General features: G+C 40.0%; 1 protein-coding gene across 2 annotated transcripts; it reads left to right on the top strand.

Annotated features, from left to right (window-relative positions):
- Positions 1 to 534: 534 nt before the first annotated feature.
- Positions 535 to 22612, top strand: LOC128490021 (GRAM domain-containing protein 2B-like). 2 transcript variants are annotated; one of them, XM_053461788.1, is made up of 13 exons: positions 535 to 785; positions 13934 to 14062; positions 16052 to 16136; positions 16812 to 16881; positions 17501 to 17604; positions 18065 to 18163; positions 18492 to 18563; positions 18811 to 18879; positions 19052 to 19121; positions 19759 to 19830; positions 20482 to 20581; positions 20759 to 20866; positions 21673 to 22612. In XM_053461788.1, exons 1-13 carry the CDS (start codon positions 733 to 735, stop codon positions 21686 to 21688), a joined length of 1047 nt encoding a protein of 348 aa, XP_053317763.1. In that variant the 5' UTR covers positions 535 to 732; the 3' UTR covers positions 21689 to 22612. The 2 variants fall into 2 exon arrangements, with proteins under 2 accessions (XP_053317763.1, XP_053317764.1); XM_053461789.1 differs by lacking the exon at positions 535 to 785 and adding an exon at positions 12565 to 12770.
- Positions 22613 to 22768: the final 156 nt, after the last annotated feature.

Genomic DNA, 22768 nt, shown 5'->3' with positions numbered 1-22768 from the left:
TGGCTTCTTTTTATGTCTGCAATTCGGCGTTAGTGCTTCATGACCTTGATTACACACTGTAGCACCAATGTTTCGTTCCCTTTTTTTGCTCCCTTATTGAAGAACTGTTTTATAATAGAAAGTGAGAACTGTGCGAATACCTATTTAACGTTAATTGGCAAGGACGGACTTTGACCTGTCTGGCAAGCCCATTAAAAAAAATGAAATATACAGCAGATGCCAAAGAGAAGCAATGAGGCAATCCTATTACCTGTTTGATCTTAAGACCGATGCAACTGCTGCCATCTGTTGACTCATAGGTCAAAAAATGGTGTTTCCAATCTAACTGATGTATTGTCTGGAATAATATATCATTAAAATTGCCTGAAAGTCTATTTAAAACACATCTATGGGTAAGGGGTCTTAAAGACAGAAAAAAGAACCTCGTAGAATAGGGACTGCCTTATCACGAGATAAGAAAATGCTGACCGACTGATCTTTTTTTTTTTTCTGGTTCACTTATTTCTCCTGCTATCAGGCACTCTTGTGGGAATAGAACAGGACAGAAAAGGGGAGTGAGTTTTGGACTTTGTCCTCATATTCACTGTCACTAGAACCTGGAGAAGATAGAGAGAGGCACAGCGGGAGAGGTAGAAAGAGCGGAGGGAAAGAGTGGCAGAGAGAAGTCAGCCTAGTCTAAAAAAAAAACACATAAAAAGACAAAACAAAAAACAGGACAATTAAGAATTTTAAATGGAAAACTCTGCAGCACTTCTAGACAAGCAATCACCGCCTGGAGCAACTGAGTGAGTAATGAACATGGACGGGTATAGCTCAATATCCTGAATATGACAATTATATTTAACTATGGATATATAACAGTTTTTCAATAATAACTAAATTTAGAGCACATCAGTTTGCAAAGGTACTGTTGCTGTTGCCATTGTGATTGGAAAGTTGTTAAACGCCAAACGGATTAGTTAATAGCATTACTGGTATGGCATCACGTGAGCAAACTATAGAAGAAACATTTGACTTTTTTTTCTTTACTAAGTACACATTTAGGAACTGTCAATACACCTGCTAAACCGGCACATTTTATACTACTCAATACATTACAACATTTATTACAATTTGGAACATTAAGTACCCTGTACTACAGCTTTCTGAGACACCGGATTTTAGTTTATTGATCACAGGATAATCACAATAAACATAGACTATTGCCTGGAAAACTTAGAGTAGTAGAAGGCGAGCAAGGCCCTGCTTTAAAAACAAGTCACTAGTCACTAATAGCAACTTCTTTAACATGCAATTACATATATGTCACTAATTGTGTGCTAAGAGAGGAGACTGCAAAACATATACAGCCGGGTCCTTGGGAAAAATTTACACCCTTGCAGAATCCTTTCTAAGCCCCTTGTCTCTCTACTTAGTGCACTTTGGGTTTCATTTTGGACAGGCTTTATTGGCAGAATGTGTTCTTGTATGTATAACTTGAATACCAAGTACAGGGCTTTTCCCCTAAGCTTAATGTTGTTTACTCGTGCCTGACAGACAAAGACAACCCTGCAATTGAGAACTGTATATACTTATTGTAGCCTCCTGTATTATGTATTACAGGTAATGGGTGAATTTTAGCTTGGTACCCTCCTTAACCCAGCTCTGTCCTTCTTAAATGGACATTCCAGCGACCATATGCAATTTAATGTAAACTATAGCTGGCTGTCCTCTTTAAATGGTTGTCGGTCCCCTTGCAAATGCATGGATCCCGTTATGCATTCGCACTATTCCCCCATCTCCCAGTTCTTTGGCTCGCAGGAGATGTGTTCAGGTGAACACATGTCCTGCTTGCCACTGCGTATGAGCTCCATACTCATCGACAGTCAGCTCTTGCCCTGCTTCATGCAAGAGTTCCAGGTGGTCTAATGAGATACCCCTGTACATTGTAACTGCTCCGATTAATTTTAATTAATTTTAATTTCCTTCGAACTGGCTGCCAAAGTAGTGCAAAACATGAACCACTGAGGGGGCAGTGCACTATAGCTTTGAGGCTAAAGCTTCTCCTTAATGTAAGTGGGTTCTATTTATTATTTTTATATCCTACAGGGAAAGAACATATATATTGAATTTCTTTCACCAAAGACAATAGATATACCATACTTTCAGCATAAATGGAGCACATTTCAGCAGACATTTGAACTTCACCTGCTGGGTGGACATTTGGCGAGTTTGAGAATAAGTCAAGTATTCGACCAAGTATTTAACTGAACAGTACCAGATTTCAACATTGTACCTGATGGCCAGGCCATGTCTGCATCTGCACTGATTTTTTTTTCCCATTTCCGTCAGTCATTTTGTCAGTATGCTTAATGTTAAAAAGGTGACGTGTCATTTCTTGAAATGCCACAAAGGCTACATGAACTCCCTAAAGAGCACAGGAGTTGAGACATATTGTTTTATAGCATGTAGGGGTTAACACAGACCTCAGTCGTTGTTTGCGTGTCATGCTTACGCAACAGTCACGGAAGAGAATCACAAGTGAACGTAAGCTGTATGTTCAAAGGTCACCGGGCCTGCAGACTGCTCCCAGAACTGCATTGCATGACTATCTCCTCCCATACCAGCCTGAGGGGCAGGATGGGACCAAAAAGTTGAACCCAGTTTACATTCTTCTGGATGCATTCTCTTTGTGACCATCTCCTACCTCTTGTCTGTGAACTGCACGGTCTCCAGTGTCATAGTGACTAAGAAAATAGATCAAGTTATTGTACAACAAACAAAAACACCGGTTCTCAATACGCATACTCAGATTGTTGTTTTCCAATATTTTTAAACATTTTATACATTCCAGCCACTGATAAGCACTGAAATGTGACATTATATCCTGGTGTTCTTCCTATTAATGATGTGTAGCTCCTTAGAAAACCATGCTATGGCGTTTGTGCTGGTTATGTCATACATAGTGTAAGTGGGCCAGTAGGGGAGATCAGAGATCTCCCTTGTAACCAAACAATCAAGTTAACAGTGTAACCCTGGGAGCCGGATCACCATATTTTGGTGTCAAGGAGGCTGCTACTGGACCTAGTTGGCCTAGGCCAGAATATGCTTCAGAATATATTCACATAAACACAGTTTAGTAATTTAGAGATATAATGAAAACTTATGTGACTGTCTATGTGCCTGGCATAGTTGGGATATACTATGAGCTATAGCATGGAACCATGTTTTCTAATAGGATTATATGATTATTTGATGAAGTAGGGATGTTTATGGAACTCATCAATATAGGGTGCTGATTTGAGTACAGATTTCCAGGGTAGGCTTAGATATGTTTAATTAAACATTTTCATAAAAAGACAGTTGGTTGTCCTTCCAATAATTCTAATTCTTAGAGATTAAAGCGTATTATAGGATGAGGAAGTGAACAATTTATCTGGATTAATTATGAGCATCACCTTGACATGTACTTTCTTTGTATAAGTAGAAGATTAGTGAACAATGCAGTGAAACAAAGGGCACTAAACCTTTTTAAGTTCATGTTTACAGGCATGATATTTATGACCAAAACTGCACTAGGAAAAATGTTTGTAAAATGCTTGCAGTTGAAAATATCCACTTTGTTGCACCAAGGGTTGTACAATTATAGTTTCAGCAACTTCACTATGAATTAGAAAGGGCCAATTTTCAGAAGTGTACTCATATCTACAAAAGCAGTTGTAGCCAATACATTTCTAATAGAGTTTATGATGTGTCGGTTGCTTCCTGAACAGACCTCCAAGAGCCAATTTTTCAGAGTTTTGCTATAGGTTCATTCATGTAGCAACCATATAAACAGATTAAACTTTAGGACAATATTAAACTATTCATTGATACCTAGTTGAGGCAAACAGTGCACCAGATCATGTGATATAGTGGTAAAGTACAAACCCACAAAACATAATTTTCCTCCCCATTATTTACAGTAAAAGTAACAAAAACACACACATATACCGTATTGGCTCGGATATAGGCCGCCCCCGTATATAGGCCGCACCCTAAAAGTTTGGTGCTTTTTTAAAGAAAAAGTTTTTTTTCTTTAAAAAAGCACCAAAAAAACATGCTGCCACTCTGCCCCCCCCCCGAGATATGCTGCCACTGTCCTCCCTCCCCGAGATATGCTACCACTGTCCTCCCTCCCCGAGATATGCTACCACTGTCCTCCCTCCCCGAGATATGCTACCACTGTCCTCCCTCCCCGAGATATGCTACCACTGTCCTCCTCTGCACCCCCCCCGGACTTACCGGAGCAGACTCCCGGGTGTCTTGCGGGGCCGGCAGGGGACATCTACGCAATACGCGTATACAACTTCCGCCGGCCCCGCAAGACACCCGGGAGTCTGCTCCGGTAAGTCCGGGGGGGGTGCAGAGGTAAAACGCATCCGCACGATGCGCTTAGACAACCTCCTGTGCCGGCACCCCCCCCCCGTGGGAAGTGCTGGCAGGGGAGGCTGTCTGAGCGTATCGGAGAGTAGGATGCAGGTCCCCTGCACCGCTGCGGGGGATCTGTATACCCCGCTGCCTGCCCGGCGCCCAGGACTGCATGTCCCGGGCGTCGGGCGCTAGACCCCGAATATAGGCCGCACCCCCACTTTAAAGACTTAAAGTGGGGAAAAAAAGTGCGGCCTATATTCGGGCCAATACGGTATATATATATATATATATATATATATATACTGTATATATGTGAGTGTGTGTCTGTACATACTAGTGTGCACATTCTTTTTTTATCTCTCTTTCTGTCTTTCTTTTTCCTTTCTCCCCTTTTTTCCCTTTCTTATGTCATTCCCCCTTTTTCCTTCTCTCTTAACCTATTTTTTCTTATTTTGCTCTTTCTTCTTTCCTTCCTTCCTTCCTTCTTGATCTCTTTTCACTCCCTCTTCCTTCTTTCTCACTTTTGTCTCTGAGTTTCCTTCTCTCTTTCTCTCCATTTCTTTTTTCTTTCTTTCACGCTCATTCTTCTCTTACACCATCCTCTTTTTTCTCTCCATCTCTTTTATTTACCTTTTCACTTCTTTATTTTGTTGAATCTTCATAATGACCTCATGCACACACTATGCAGCAGCGCTGCTTCTTTTACTATGTTTTTTTGCACTGCTCTCTCAGAGATGTCTAGAGACCCCCTTGGGGTCTTTTATGACCCAGGGATCTCAGTTGGCACAGGGGAATCCCTGTGATGTCACCAATGACATCACCAGTAAGGCTCCCGGGTATAGCAATCCCAAGTAGTGTATTTTACTTTTAAAGAACATTGTTCTCTGTTAGAGGCACTGTGTCATGCTAGGCTAGGGCCAGGGTCAACTCTCCTTCACCTCTCCTCGTTCTCCTCTGTAGCTTTTATGTTTCTCCCGATTCTCTGCCCAGTTTACGATTCTGCGTCTCCTTATCCTCATTCGTTGCTCCACCTCAGAATCTGCTTCTCCTCGATTGGAAGAATGGGGGAGAGGTTGTCCCAGTGGTGGGTCCGTCCTATTGCAAAAGTACTCTGAAAAGGAGAGAATAACGCAGACAGAGAAGCAAAGACGGAGAAACAGAGATGGGGAAGCAGAGATAGGGAAGCAGAGACAAGGAAGCTGTTGTCAAAGAAGTAAGGGAGAGAGTGAGAGTGGGGAAAAAAACAAGTTGAAATTAACATTTAGAGCTTTCTCTGTGTTTTGTTTGTTTTGTTGGGGTCGCTTGCTCATTTTTGGAATTTGTACAAATTATCGAGTTTAACAACATTTTCGATGGAGAGACAGAAGAAAGAAACAGAAGGTTTAAAAGAAGAATGAGAGGGAGAGGAAAAAAAAAAAGAAAGAGAGGGAGATAGCCCCACTGTGGGGAAGATGGTAAACACAGGCCGTTCCCTGACTTCTGGTCAAAACCAGCTGTATATAAGATCTCCGTGCAAATACTGGCCATAGAGGTCTCTTTCTTGTATGTCCTGCCCCAACGGAGAGTAACACGCCACACATAAAACCCCCTCCCAAAATGTAGCTACCTCAAATTTGTGTCTGAACTCCACAGTCTTTAAAGTCTCTGATAATTGGGCAAACATGACACTCTGTAACTTGGGGAAGAAGTAGTCCCAGCAAACCCCCTTGTAGCCACCTCCCCAACAACAGAACCACTTCCAAGGCTAGGGGCCATAGTCTGTAGGGAGAAGGCGGGCCCCCAGGCCCCTCCATGAGCCCAGGGGACAGAGGCTTTCGTGACACCTTATATGCAGCTTTCGTTAAAAATATCTGATTGTTTTAAGGATGTTCTAAAGTTTTACCCTACTCCTGATAAACATGAGTCATTAATCTCCCTCTGTATCAAATTAGATGTGCTGAAAGGTAATCTGAGTAGTATAGGGGTACTCTACCCCCTCTACTCCTTTACCCAATCTTTCTATCACTCCAGATCAGTTAACTGCTGGAGAACTAATGGAAATTTGTAGATGAATGGAACAGACCCCCTTAAGCATTTTCAGTTCTCTTCCTAACAATAACCATCTTCTCATACTTATTTTGCATAGTTAGGACAGTCTCACAGTGACCACCCAGGGTTGTTAGCTTTACAGCTGCTAGGGCTTTCATGGATTGAACCTTGGCTTATTCTGTATGTTATCCACATAGAAAGAATGCTTTATCTGTGACACCAGCCACTGGTGTTTCAAAACACTTCCCATTCTGTCTACTGCCAACATAATTCATAAAGAATCCATTTATTTCAAGCTCATAGAATCTCCCAATCATGTGGCCATTTCAGGCTTGCCTTGGCTCCAGAAACAATAATAATTCACTTGATTGGGCATCTGGAGGTTTAACAGCATGGTGAGCAACATGTTGAGCCTAAATAAGGCTAAGCCATTGGCTTCTGCTGAAGGTTCCTGCTGTGGATCCTAAGATGATAGAACCTAACACCTACTAGGAATTATTCGCCGGCGTGTAGTGATTTGGGAGGAGTAAAGTGAGGTCTGAATTGACAGACCTCGCGCTCCCACCACAGGATGCAGGATACAGGATGGAGGCAGAAAGAAGAAGGATAGTGGAAGAGGTAAGAGATGGGGAGAAAGGAGTGTAAGGGCAGTGTATGTGTATGTGTGTGTGTTTGTAAGCTTGTGTGTGTATATGGGCCGGTGTGTGTAAGAGCAGTATAGGTATTTGTTAGCTGGTGTGTAAGGGCAGTGTATGTACATATATATATATATATATATATATATATATATATATATGTAAAAGGGTGAAGCCGTATTAGTCCAGTAGACACGATGTCAAAAAATAGAGTATTGCAGAGTATGCGGTGATACCTTTTTTATTGGACTAACATAATTTCACACAGAACAATCACTCCATCCAAAACCTAAAAATTAAAGTACTCAAAGGAAATTTCAGAGACTCTCAGGAAAGAAAAACATTTGAGATGAAAATGATTATACATTTTAACACCATAAAAGAGGGACTTAATGTGGATTCTGGTTTCCTTACACACTACCAGAACTTCATATGAACTTATCTAAACATCCAATGTGTGTCTAATTGCTGTTATTATCTTTGATGTTTTATTGTGGTTATTGGTTTCCCTAAGTTTATTTGTTCTGTCCCTTGGTTATCTCTCTACCTCTCTGCATTTCTCACCTCCAGACCTATTATTTCTGACACCCCACTCAACCTCCCCCCCCCTTCTCTTATACCATCACTTGTTTTATATGTATATGTGTGTGTGTGTGTGTAAGGGCAGTGTATTTGTGTGTGCTTAAGGGCAGTGTACATGTGTATGTGTGTGTGTAAGGGCAGTGTACATGTATGTGTGTGTAAGGGCAGTGTACATGTATGTGTGTGTGTCAGGGCAGTGTACATGTATGTGTGTGTAAGGGCAGTGTACATGTATGTGTGTGTAACGGCAGTGTGCATGTATATGTGTGTAAGGGCCGTGTACGTGTATATGTGTGTGTGTAAGGGCAGTGTACGTGTATATGTGTGTGTGTAAGGGCAGTGTACATGTATGTGTGTGTAAGGGCAGTGTAAAAAAAAATCTCTGCTGCTTTGGACTTCTCTTCCAATGATGCTCAGCCAGCATTATGGTGGACACCTGGCTGGCTGAGAATCATGGGAATTTTAGTTCACAGCTAGCATCTGCAGCTTTACTGTTGCTGCACTTCCCATGCGCTCATCCAGCATCATGGAAGTAGAATGTCTGGCTGAGCCTCATGGGAACACAATTCAATGTTCTGGTTATTTTTAATATTCATGACTGACCAGGGGCGTAACTAGAAGCCTCAGGGCCCCGGTGTGAAAATCTGTTAAGGGCCCCCCCACCCCAACCCAATCTACCCACTTCTCACACCATCTACCCACCTCTCACACTATCTACCCTCTCCCTACCCCCATTCTCACTATCTACACTCTCCCTACCCCCCCATTCTCACTATCTACCCTCTCCCTACCCCCCTTTGTAGGTCACTTACCGTGCAGTCTTGTGGTGGGAGCCGAGCGGTTGCTGAAAACGACCGCTCGGCACCCCTTGGGACCCCCTGACTGGCAGAACCCCAGCGCCCAGTCACGACCCCTGCGACCCCGGTAGTTCTGCCACTGTGACTGACGAAGCATGTTTTAAGTGGCGATGCAAGCGTGACATTGTAAAGTGCAATTGCTTGTATCTGTGAGTTCTGTGAGAAAAAAAAAAGGGGCCCTCTTTCACATTTTGAAATGTTGGGAGGTATGTGTGTGGTAGGTAGGTTATCTCCAATTTAAGTTCAAATAAAAAAAAAAATCTTTTTTCTCTGGACATGATATAATGCCTTCCTACTCCGTTATTATTGTATCATGTGGTTGAGATTCTTTCAACATACAAAATAACAGACATTGTGATCTTTCATGTGGGTATGTCAACATTCAGTGGAGATGAATGTAAGAGTAAAATGCATAACTGGTTGCCTCATTGGTAGCATTAAAGTTTTTGTGATTGCTATGGCTTTCACTTACAGGATAGACATATTTGTTGTGTGTGAAAGCAGTATAAATAGTGGCACCATGTACTGGACACATAATGTGCCATTATATAACAGCATAATAACTACACACCATCTAGTCTTGTTGGCACATGGACTAATTGTATAGTCTTTAGTTCACCCCTCCATTGCCCAGACTTGCTGAGCAGGGCTGAAATTAATTTTAGGGATACAAAGGTAAACAGATTTCCTCTTTAACCCCTTCGTAACAATGGCTGATTTTATTTTTTGTACCCTTTGCGACAATGGCTTTTTAAAAATTTCTAAGGTGCTCTTTTAGTTGTAATTTTCATTTTTTTCATTTACTGAACCCACACAAGTTATATATTGGGTTTTTCCTTTTCAGGACAAGAAGGGATTTCTATAGATAACATTATTTTGATATCATCTAATTTACTATAAAAAGTATAAAATATGGTGAAAAATTAAAAAAGCAAATTTTCTTACTTTTATTTGAAAAATATTTTTTTTATCTACAAAAACGAATGAAAAAATCTGCTAAATAGATTCTACTATTAGTCCTGAGATTAGAAATACCGAATGTTTTTATGTTTTTTTGCAAGTTAAAGGGCAATGAGTACAAGTAGCTTATTGCTATTTCGAAAACCATTTTATTTTATTTCAAATGTTAATATTTCCATGCACTATTTCTACTACCATCCTTTGTTAAACTTTGTGGTAGTATTTTGTTTTTTTTCCACACACATTGTGCTTCAGGTATGAATATACAGCTCATTGTATATGTCACTGTCAAACAACAGCCAAATATGTGTTCAGTGTACACACAGTGATACCACCCATGCATAGGTTTGCCTATGAACCTGACCAACTCAATTTACCAGATGAAACCATATATTTTTGAAACCTAGACACCCTAGATTATTATTAAGATATTTCAAATTCTTGTATTTTACCACCAGCCTTTGCCAAAGTTTGTAATAGTAATTTTTTGGTGTGTTTTTTTCACACACATAGTACTTCAGGTATGAATTTATAGTTCCTGGTATATGTCATTGCAAAACATACCTTGAGTAAAGTGATAACACCAATGCATGGGTTTGTTTGGTTGGTGGGGCAAAAGTGTCACATTTAGGAGGTGCACATTTTTTTGTATTATTATTTTGACAACTGCAGTGGCGTCCACACACTGTGTGAGAAAACTCTCTTTTTTCCGCACAAGGGAAGCAGGAACCTGGACAGGAAAAGAGTTTCCTTTGACAGTGTGCAAGTTCCACAACAGTAAGCTGCGGGCTCGTGTTAGGCGGCCGTTGGGCCACATAGACATCTGCGCGGCTCCAGAGCTGCTTGGCTGGCCCCCAGCCCACCAGGAAATCTCTCGTTAGGCCATCCCGGCCCTTGGTGCACATCAGATGCATACATCACCCACAGCACTCCTTTCTCCCCTTCTCTTACCCTCCTTTCTCGCCATTTCTTACCTTTCTTCCCTCCTCTCTCTTCCATCTGTCACCTCTTTTCCCGTCCAGGTTCCTGCTTCCATTTTGCATGAAAGAGCGCCACAGTGGTAAGCAGGCTGTTTTAGGGGTAGAAGTGGCTCAGCCAGGCCATTTCAAAGAAAGAAGTGGCAAGGGTAGGCTGTTTCAGCAGCAGAAGTGGCACAGGCAGGCTGTTTCAGTGGCAGAGGTGACACAGACGTGTGTAAGGGCAGTTTATATCTGTGTATATGGGCAGTGCATATGTGTGTCTATGGCCAGGCGTGTGTAAGGATAGTGAATGCACAGGTTTGTGTGAGGGCAGTGTATGTGTGTGTGTGTGTGGGCATCAACTGCGTGACATCATATCCTTGCCCACCAGACTCAAAGCAGCTAGCTCTCCCCTGCTCTCCCTTACATGTTCACACTTATGAATACATCTGTTTCTGTTTTTTAATCCTTGCCTCAAATCATGGGTTTTTTTCCGGGGGTAGGGGGTACCAATACCTGGGAACTTCTCGGCTCTGGCAACCCGGAGCCTTCCCTTGCGAGACGTGGCCAGGACTGCACACTGACGTTGGTGGGCGGTCCCGCTGACGTTGGTGGGCGGTCCTACTGACCTTGGTGGGCGGTCCCACTGACGTCGGGGGAGTTACCGCTGACGGCAGCGGGAAACACCCCCATTTCACCCGGAGGATTCGGGTCTTGACCCGGAGAACCGGAGGAGCAGTGCTCACCTGGCAATCTCTGGGTCAAACCCGGAGAGTTCCCAGGTATGGGGGTAGCAGACCCAGTACACTGCTTTGCCTAGGGCCTACAATGTAGTTAAAATGGGGCTGCCACTAGCTTCCCTCCCTATAGTCACCTACCAGGCTGGCCATTAATCAAGATTATTGGTGGCCAGGTCACAGGCCATTAAGGCCACATTAACATAATTACTGAGTATCCCAATTCTTAATCACACTCATTCTCTTCCACAAATTGCACCTTATTCACGTATTCAAATGCTTGACTAAACTGCCAACCTGGTACAATTGTGAGACTTTTATTTACTACTATTATTAGCAGATAATAAAAAAAGCAGAGTGTGGCTTTGAAAAAGTTTGGAAAAATTGTTGTTCTAGGTGTTTGTGGGGAGACAATAGGTCCTCTTGTCTGGGGAGCTATTTGGTCAAGGACCAGTTCCGATGTCTAATAAGGTTCAATGGGGTTAAAATTGAACTGTTGTAATATGTTTCAACACAAAGCACACGCATGTCAACATTATGCACAAAAACATCTCCTTGTTAGTAATTACATTACCAGTCTGTGTAACTTGTAAATAGATTACTGTTGGCATGAAGTTTCAATGCCTCCTTGCCCTCGGAGATTAGAATAGGAGAGATAACATTGGATTATCTCCTCAGGCTGTGTCTCCTTCTTAACCCAGTTACTTTTCTCTTCTTATTTCAATGTTGGCCAGAGAGGTTAGACCAGAATAAACCAGTAAGAACTGCTCCTACTATCTACTCGTTTATAGCAACCCCTGTACATTCCCTAGCTTTAAGGCAGGCCACTGGTGACCATCAAGACAGATGGCTCAGGCACTTCTGTATGTGCCATTCTTATATACGGTTGTGTGAAAAAGAAAGCACACACTCTTGGAATTCAATAGTTTTACATATCAGGACATAACAACATTCATCTCTTCCTTAGCAGGTCTAAAAAATAGGCAAATACAACCTCAGATAAAGAACAACCTGTGACATGTTACACCCCGTGTCATGATTTACTCATAAAAATAAAGCCAGACTGGAGAAGCCATGTGTTCAAAACTAAGTACACCCTTACTGCTTCCATATTATTCCATAATAATAGAAAAAAGGGTAAATGACAACAACTACTACAACAACAAAGATTAGGTTGCAAACATATTCTTTCAGAATAAAGCTGTATAGGCGCACAGCCAGTTTGCTTTTTTTACTTTAACCCCGGTACTTGACAATGGAGTCAGCTGACATTCCAACTGGCACCGTAATAAAACCCACACCCCGCGACACACGCACTGGGAGGGACGAGCCGCAAGCCCTATGAATAATCTCCGTGTCCGTGCTGAATGGGGCGGTCTGCGAGTGCCGTCGTTGTGGTGTGTGGAGGCGGGGCCGCCGGTATATGCCGAGGAGGAGGAGGAGGAACAGAAGGCTTGTCATATGGGACAGTCTCACACGTCCTGTGTGGAAACATGACAGGGGGTCACGCTTGGCATTTATTTGAGAACACGTTCGGCTGCTGAGGAAGTGGCTTCGAACTCTGCCAGCTATGAAGCTCATCGGGAGACCAGGCCGGGAAAGTGCCACGTTGCCTCTGAGGTAAGGTGCCCCACGTACTTGTAGGGCTCTTTTGTCACTTGAATTAGCGCCACAAAAGTACCGTGTGCGGTGACGGCTCACACATTTCGGGGCTTCCTTTAGCCTTAATTGTGTGCCACATTGTAGACTGTACTTTACGTGTGAATCATCACCAAAGTGTGTGTGTGTGAACCTCTCAAAATTGTATCTCCAGCTGTTCTATTTACATCATCTGGACGTTTACATTCATTTCTCTAAATATTGATACACTACTGAGGACAGTTTGCATGTGTTGTTTATATTATGTACTCCACTCCTTATACATATTATATTATACATCTTTGTACACTAAAATATTTACTGTAGTAATAATAATGATATTACTGTAAGAAAATATTTGGGAGCATGGCGCCAAAGGTAATTATTGTAATTTCGCTGTAAAGTGGTGCCTTATAGTCTATATTAAATTCAGATTTTTTTAAAAAAAACTGCATATATAAAAATATAACCTATACAGAAAGAAAAAAAAGACCGATCCGTTAATTCATACTGACAACTGGACATTGATTTTAACCATAAACTTTACATACTTACTATACAAGATTCTACTCTTTAGAGAAGTATTTAAATGCGCCTTCCCTGTTCTATATGGTGTTGCGCCTGCGAAGTCCTAAGTATACGTTTTGGTAAACATTTACATTGTTTACAACATGTGTGATGTGGATGCTCTGACATTCTTTTTGTTACATAAGGGCAGCAACTCCAGATCTGTTTTAGGAGTTTTTTTTGTCTTGTTGTCTCTAGGCGAAGTAGCATAGGGAACCGTTGACATGCCGTTTGAATACACAACCTCTAAACTGTCTTAATAAAAAAAAAATTAAAAAAAAGAATTCCTTTAATGTTGATTAATTGTCCTAGTTTGACCTTTCTTCTTGGCAACAATGCTACATACTTTAATTTAGACATACACATTATGCATAAACGTTTTGGGCAAAAGCGTTTTGACATAAAACACGATCATTTGCCTTCAAAAGTTATACTTGTGGGTCGGCTGTCAGAACAGAATAACCTTAACTGTAATCCACACATGTAACTATATTTTTTAGAGAAAAGGTTTACGCCTTTTTTTTTTACTATAGTATGCTTTTATCTATGATATATTAATGCCACTTTTGTCCTCATAGTATTTCTCCAGATGGTGCAACATCTACTAAACAGAAGAAAAGTAAAAAACGGCTTGCAGACGTGAAGTCGTTTAGTCTTGAAGAACCTTTACAAGGCGATGGGGGGGAAAGAACTGGAACGTTGTTCAGGTAAGATGGAAGAGTGTAGTAGTGTGTAGTTTATTGTCCAAAATGATCTTCTTGATTATACTTTTTAGATGTCTCTAAATATTTTAGCAAAAATGCACAGTTAAGGAAACTTTTACTCGTTATTAACAAAGCTTCCATGCTTTCAAAATGATGCTGTGTCCAGGATTAATTGTGCCATATATAAAGATTCAACAGAGCAAAAGGAGGACATTTAAAGAACAGCTATGCTATCATTGGTGATAAAAAGGATGAGTATGCCCTTTAGCAGGTGATTGAGAGTGAGCCAGAAAGGAAATTTAACATGACAAGGTAAAAATGGAAAGAGATTAGGATGAACAGGATTATAAGAAAACAGAATAGATTTATACCAGACATGACATGCAAATACAGCCTGCAATAACAAATATTTTCTTTAAGCATTATATACAGTGCTCGACATACTAATGTAATTTCTCATGGAAAAAAAGTTTGGTTTCATTTCATGTTCTTCCAAAAAACTTGGTTTACCTGGGGGGACAGTTATGTAATATTTTGGGTGGCAATGATGACAACAAGAACATTGTGACACTACCCAGTTATTGGTAGAAGTGGTTTTTATCCTAACCATTGTACTAAAATTGATCACTAATAAAACCTCACTTTAAATCATATTGTTAAAATTAGGGTAACAGATCTGAAAGATTGATCAGCTGTACTCTGTGAAATGTGCATCGGGTAGTTTGTTAGTACACAGTATGTAGGTTCGGATTTGAATTAGCCTGATGTTCTACATACTGTTACAGCTGATTAAATAGGAGGGACTAATCCCCAGAATGCTGTCAGCCTCTTGGAGACAACATTCTATCTGCCTCTTAATAAGAAAGACGTCATTCATCTGATACCCATGGTGTGTCCTCTGATTAACTGTGAAATATTATACACTTCTCAATGGCAAATAAAAGTGCTGTTAGTTTATTCAAATGTTGTACTATGTAATCTGACCCACAGATGAGGAATGACATACAGTAGAAAAGTGAAGGTTACTATAAAACAATTATTAATTCAAGAAATTGTAAGATTAGCCATATATGCAATCATACTACAAAATAAAATATATGCTTCAAGTTCAGCCTTTGTTAGTAAATAAAACTGAATGTAAATAGCTTTCATATATCAAGTTTGTCAAATGCATTTCCTGATCCTATATGCGCCCCCCCACATAAAAATTAATGAAAGCAAGACTATTTATTTATTATTTTAAAAATAATTATTAGCTTTGCCCCTGACACAGCCTGCCTGTGCCACCTCTGCCCCTTTCAGCAAACTGCCTTTGCCACCTCTGCCCCCCCAAACAGCCTGCCTGTCCCATTTATGCCCATAAACACTTACTCATTCATTCACCCATTCACTCTCCCGCACCTCTCATCACCTACCATCACTGAGGCCGCACAGACGTCTATGCGGTCCTACGGTCGCCTAATCACCCGCACACTATGTGAGGAAACTCTTTTTCCTGCCCGGGGAAGTAGGAACCTGGGCAGGAAAAGCGTTCCCTCGCACAGTGTGTGAGCTCCACAGTGGACCCGCATACACGTCTGATGAGTGGCACCCGGGGCGGATGGCACCCCCCCTTTAGGTATGCTACTGTATAGAGTTGTACCATGTTAGCCATAGAAAATAGAGACCTTTCCAGCCAGACTATCTAGGTCTCTTTTTCAGGCATATTATGCCTGAAGTAAAGACCTACATAGTCTGAAAAGCTTGCAATCCATTGTAAATCAGCCAATAATGTCTAATTTCACCATCTAAAATATCTTGGTCTTGAGGTTTATATATATGGATTAACATAATATAAGAATTCAGTTTATAGAGGGATATGTTAACATATGTTATTAATATTTACTTATATTGGAACAGTTTTGGGTTAATCTACCCAACTCACCATCACTTATCTTGTTTTCCTGATCCTAAAGTTAACATTCATGTCTTACTATAATTTTTTCGTTCTAGGTCAAAAACATATGACCAACCTTCATCTTTAATGTCATTTGAAAAGGATCTCTCAACAGAAAGACGCAGATCTATAACCAGCAATGTAAGTGGATGGGAATGTGTGAAAGGGGATATGGTCTCATGTAGAGGACTGCACTGGGAGGCGGGTCCCACGGGACCCGCCAAAAAACTTGCGGGCGGTCTTGCTGGGGCTGCGGGCGGGAGCAGGCGGTCAGGCACTGTACCTGCGGGTCCCGGTAATCCCGCGCAGTCCCGCAAGGCTGCCTTCTTGCTGCTCCCTTACAGTGTCTCCTAGCTTGCTCCGCCCAGGAACAAAACGGAGTCACGTGATGTGACGTCACTTCCTGTGACTCCGCCTTGCTCCTGGGCGGAGCAAGAGAAGAGACGCCGTGAGGGAACAACTCGAAGGCAGCCGCGCGGGACTGTGCGGGAAATCAGGTAAGGAGGCGGGCATGATTGGCCACAAATGTGGCGGGAGCGGAACACTCACATTGCGGGAGCGGGATTAAAATCCGCGGGAGCGGGATTAAAAAAGTAGTCCCGCGCAGGGCTCTAGTCTCATGTACATGTATGGTCTAAGTGATGTATTTCCCCCCAGAGTGATAAAGTACATGTTCCATTATTAATATTTATTATTATGCAAAAACTGATGTCTCTTCTGTCTCATTTTTAATTCACATTTTGTTTCATTTATGCATATTTTTCTCTCTCTCTTTCATTCTCTAACATATGTACATTTTCACTGTCCTTTCTACAGTTACCAAAGCACAATGTCACTTTCCACAAGCTGTTTCGGGATGTTTCTGAGGATGAGGAGCTTAAAGACAGTAAGTCACCTATGATATTTTCTGCATTGCTACAGATTTGGAAACAGTAATCAGACTCCGCTATGAGTCACACCTCAATAAAAAATACTTTTCAACCCATATCTGATTGCATACACGTATGCCGGTTTAGAGAGGTTGAACCCTTTATTGTAAGAAACTAAAATTTGCATTCTTCTAAACTACCCAAATGGAGCTTTTCCTTAATTAAAAGGGAATTAGTTTTTTTTATAACTTCTTATCTCATTCCATTTGTGTAATGTCTTTTTTCGCCTCATGCTAAAACTGTCTAATATTAAATTGTGCAGTCTGTGGCTTGAACTTTTTTTTTTTTGCCTTAAGCCTATGTTATATTTTAGTAAGCAAGACCCAAGGTATACAAAAAAAGCCTCAAATAGCAAGTATGCCTAAAAAAAATTTGGCCCAGTTTGCCCAAAATCTATTTTTCATGAGAACTGAAAACTTCTATGACTAAAATGGAACACGAATGCTGAATTTTATTATTGTTTGCTAAATTTCCGACTTCTTTTCCTAGACTAGACCCTACACGCTTCACTACATTTTTTAGTGTCACCTTTGTTATTGTTGATATTTTTGGCTTTAAACTTTGATTTCTCTGCAGGCTTTTCCTGTGCCCTCCAGAAGGAAGTTTTATATCAGGGTCGTTTGTACATTTCGCCCAACTACTTAGGATTCTACTGCAGCATGCTACGCAAGGAAATCAAGGTGAGCCTGTGTGGATGGGATTGAAAGGAGGGACTGGGGCAGAACAGAAAAAAGGATGTACAACAGATAATGAAAAATGCAGAAAAAGTAAGAATGAAATACAATTAGAGTGGTTAACTGACTAAAACAGATGAATGATAACATTGTTAACCTCTTAAGTACTAAGGGTATATTTTTACTCTTGCTACCTTGTTTTCAAACATAATTCCCCCCTCTCTTTTACTTTAACCACGCAAATGATATATTGTTTGTTTAGTTTTTTTCCCTTCAGAACAGGAGTTTGTTTTAGAAATATTACGTGTATATATATAGATAAACCAATGTTTAGTACAAAAAATATTACAGTTTTACCTGTAAGCATATTAAGGTCTAAGGTTCACTAAAGTCTGAGTTTTACATATATATATATATATATATATATAATAAAATATAATATAATATAGTTATTTGTCTTCTGCAGGTTTTGATACCTGTCACCTCTGTGATCCTTCTAAAGAAAGCAAATACAGCACTACTGGTGCCCAATGCTCTGAGTGTGAGAACCATTGAAGGAGACAAGGTAAATATTAAAAACAAAGACGTGTTCAATTTTTTGCTGGTAAACGGAAACATTTATGAAGAAATCCGCATCGCTCTGCTTCTAGAGGCTTAACAAACCACCTAGCCTTTATTTAAAAATCAAGTGTTCATTAGCAGTAACGGGCAGAAACTCAGCTTAACACGTTGAAGGTACTTAGCTCCCACCATTAAAAGAGAGGTTGTCACATCTGCAATAATGCCAGAAACCCTGCACTAAGAAAAAAAAAACTTATCACTGGTGTCATTATAATATTTTTTTTTATTTACCAGCTGATTTTACAATTGTAAATTTGCCTTTTTTCTCCCAGTATCTGTTTGGGTCTCTGCGCAACAGAGAAATTTGTTACCAAGCAGTCCGCTCTGTTTGTACTAATCTTCAGGTAGGTACACTTTTAAGCATGCCTGTCCCAGTTTATCAGCATACTGTGATATATCTGCTGGCCAAGTTTGAACAGTAATTAATCTAGACTATAATGTTGAGTATAAATGTGTGTATGACATTATAAGTTGTGACCTACATATGTGCACAATCAGACATACCTACATATAATTTACCTTCCCTCTTTCTTCGTGGCATCTTCCTCATTATATATCACACCCTAATGATTGCTGTCCTCTGTTCACTAGGATGGAAGTTTGTGTAACACCCCTCTCTCATACTGTGCAGACCCAGGTACAGAACAAAACAAGGTCTTGGTGAGTATAATCAAACTCTATCTCAGTGTGACTGAACATATGTAGAATATGAATGACTGTACAATCCCAACTTTCAGTACGATTGTGCAGTACTTACATTTTAATACGTGTAATGTACTTGCACTTGTGGAAGTTTGCACGTAATGTTTCATGACTTTGCTTGTTGTTATAGAACTCCAGCCACTCGGATCTGGAGCAGCATCAGGAGTCTGACAGTGCACAAAACTGTGCCACAGGCAAGGGTGAGTACAGGAAATGCAAACCTACACAAATCACAATGCAGTAAATTATATTTTATACTTGATGTACTTCCTTAAGAAATATATTAGCTCTGTTAAATTTTTTTTGCCTACGTTTTGCTTATTACATGCTTTATTCTTTTAAATCTCTGCCTCCTTTCAGTGCCAGTGAATTCGGTAACCCTGAGACTTTTGTGTTGAAATACAGCTTGGTCACCTTATACATTTACATGCACGCTGACAGATGGAAAACAAAACTTAGCTGAACACACACACACAAAACCCACAGTCTAAATGGCCTTGTTGCATACGCACACTTGTAGGATGTAGTGTTATTTTTCATAGTCTAAATCTAAAGTGAGTGGTCCCTTTTGCTAGTGCAGGTATACGTCTAGGACTTTTGTACATTTTGGGCTCTGGATCCTTTGTTTTCACATATAAAGTAATTTAAAAAATGCTTTATTTATTACGTGTGCTGGTATAAAAGGGGAAGGTTTTTATTTACTAGGTTACACTGTATAATTTATTGAAGGCTTCCTGTACTAAACAGTACTTATCGTATACATTATTAATGAGTTCATGGTACAGACTGACATTTTACAGATGTGGATACTAACTTGCTGACACTCTGTTTTTACAGTTGCACCTTTCCAAGTCCAGACTCAAATAAGATCTTCCCCTAGTGAAGTGGATGGGATTGTTCAGAGTAATGGTGAGCTGATATATTTTTATACATTTTGCTGACCACTTTGCCTGTCTGTGTAAAGAACATTCTTATACAATTAAATATAAGATTGCTAATACAGCCCCTGATCCTTATGTATAGGTCTGAGTTTGTCAGTATTATATTAAGCATTGTGAAAAATAATCTTACAGCCAGGGACAGAATGTTTGGGTTCTTCATGGTTGCAACCATGTTCGTATTAATTAAATAAACATTGTGACATTATCATTTTCTCTTATCATGTGAGTTTGCAGAGAAAAAAAGGCCAGATCTTGCACCATAGAAACGATAAATGGTGAAATAAAACACAGCGGGGAAGTAACAAGCCAGGTTTAAAGAACATTATTAAATATACGTTGAAGGTGAAGTAGAAAATGAAAAAATCTAATGATATTTACAGCTAAAGTATCTACTTGTCTGTGTTCATGCATGCCTACCACGCAATCAACATACGCGGTTGAATTACAGTAAATTTCTCATTTGAAGAGAAGCAGTTTAGATCTCTTTGTTAACAGCATCATAAAATGAAGCTAAAGAACACAGTTTGCTAGTGTATAAGATAAAACTATAAACATACAAAAATGATATTTTTATCACCAATGTACTAAGCAGGATGTTTATGTCCCTTTTAATTTGCAGGAAAAGTGTGTCAGCAGAAGGAAACTTTAGGCAATTCTAATCGCACACAATGGATAGCGCCAAGGACTGTGAACATTCTGCTCAATGTTTACATGTTGCTGTAAGTTACTTGAAGTCTGCTGCACTAGAAGTAGTGAAGCTAAGCTAAAGTGTTCAATGCAACTCTAATGATTGTCACATTACACCCTTCATTAACATTCCAGCACTACAGCTTGCTATTAATGGGTTTACATTCCCTTTGACAAAGACTTATCTTTCCTAATTCTGCATTTATCAGGGTTGTCATCTTGCTGGTCTCGTCAGGATATATAGGGTTGCGAATTATGGAGCTGGAGAACCAGCTGAGTGTCATGGGAGCCTGGCCAAAGGAAGCATTGAACCATGGGTTAGTACACCTGTAAATTATTTGTAAATTAACATGCGCAGCAGTATGTATGTTACATTGGTAGCATTGAAACCGTTACAAATAACTGTCAGTCCTGGAGGTTCTTGATACAGAATGCTTCCTCTTAACCAGTTCACAAAGAATTCTGCCTCAAAGGCCATGGTATTACGGCTCACTAGTGTGAATGTAGCTAGATGCAAACAAATGTGAGTGAAATATCTCCATTTTGTTATTATATGGGCACTCTTTTTGAAGGTAAGCTATAAAACCTATACATATAACCTAAGAAAACGTTGACTTAACAAAAGAGACATAACTTGCTGAGCTTTGTCACGCCCTATTAAAGTGACAGCATAAAATGTAAATCCTACCCAGTATATACTAATACTTTGGTATACATCAAATATATTATGCAGTATAAAATGTGATGACCGTTAGAAGAGAAAACTACTTTCATTGAGACTAAATTGGGTGTTCTTTGTTTTTTTTTTGGATTTGTCATTGGATATTTCCAAAGTTGTGAGTGGGTGCATTTCTCCAATATTCACCAAATGAACTTGCAAAACAAATTTCTAGTGTTTCACATTCCCTTTGCACAAATTCACAAAGAAATACTCATAGTGCATGGGTTGTGTTGTTTTAGGCATTGTGAACATTCAGGAATCTATTCAGGTTTTTCTGCATACTAGAAATTCCACAAAGTGGCAGAACGCGTTGTACTTCTACATACAGACACAATGACGTTGTGCTAAACTACTCACTAGACACTATGTTTTTATGCATGTTAACACTGGTCCAATCCACAGGTCTCGGGACACATGAGGTGAACGTGACAAAGAAGCTTGTCACATTTATCAACATCTCTGCTGGAACAACGTGAGAGACCACTCACAGGAGAAATGCAGTGAAAAAATCTTCATGGTGTGGGATCAGTCCAATATGGTTTTGCTGAACTCAAAACAGACTCAAAGAAAAAACTTTGCACTTTATGCTTTTAGTTCCAACATTATAAAAGGGGCCCCGAAGGCTGAACACAACATGGAATAAAATTAGAAGCCATAATGAGCACTTACAACTTTAGACCATCTTCTCTGTAGATGTGGATTATGCACCCTCTTATGGCATCTGGAATACAATCAAGACTTAAATACAGTTGGTCTAAAGTATGACATGAAAAAGCATGTTAAGAGGCTTCGATCACAGAATCTTAGGGTATGATCAAATTGTAGGGACGTTCTCCCTTTATAGAGGCTTGACCATTGGTAAATGAGCTGCAAGGGGGTGACATTGGTAATGGGTAATTCCCTCAGAGGGTTTTGCTTTCCTAAAATTAGTTTTCTGTTTTCTGTTAACATACTGAGTGTTTAGAGGAGAATGCATTCCCTGGAAAAGAGACAAAGAAGAAACAGATATGGGGAGTAGTGAAATATGTTTTTTTCACATTGAATAAGAAATATTCCAGCTGGTCTGAAATAGTGTTATCAATCCTAACAAAAGACACACTTAACCTCTTTAATACCTCAGAGACATGCAAGCGCACAACAGCAACTCACACCTCAACCCAGAGGATTGCATCTCTCTTCTTATTACTCAGAAAATATGTGTATTTATCTTTTACTGATATCCAGAGAACCAATCTTTTTTAATATAAAGTGATTTTTACTTATGTATGTATTTCAAAGAATTTTTACACAAATTATTTATATGTTTATGTATGTTCCTAAAATAAAAAAAATTCAGGTAAAATTTGTATATTTCTGGGGCTAAAAAAAAGCTAAAAGTGTTCTCTCAATGAAATATCTAGAGGTTTTATAGGCTAGTTTTATTTTACAGTGATGCAACAATATAAAAATGTAATCCCTCATGAGCAGGTCTCAAAGGCCCTATGCAGCAATAGGGGCC

The sequence above is a fragment of the Spea bombifrons genome, chromosome 1, assembly GCF_027358695.1.
Source record: "Spea bombifrons isolate aSpeBom1 chromosome 1, aSpeBom1.2.pri, whole genome shotgun sequence".
Taxonomy (NCBI): domain Eukaryota; kingdom Metazoa; phylum Chordata; class Amphibia; order Anura; family Pelobatidae; genus Spea; species Spea bombifrons.
This window is presented reverse-complemented; position numbering and strand designations above follow the sequence as displayed.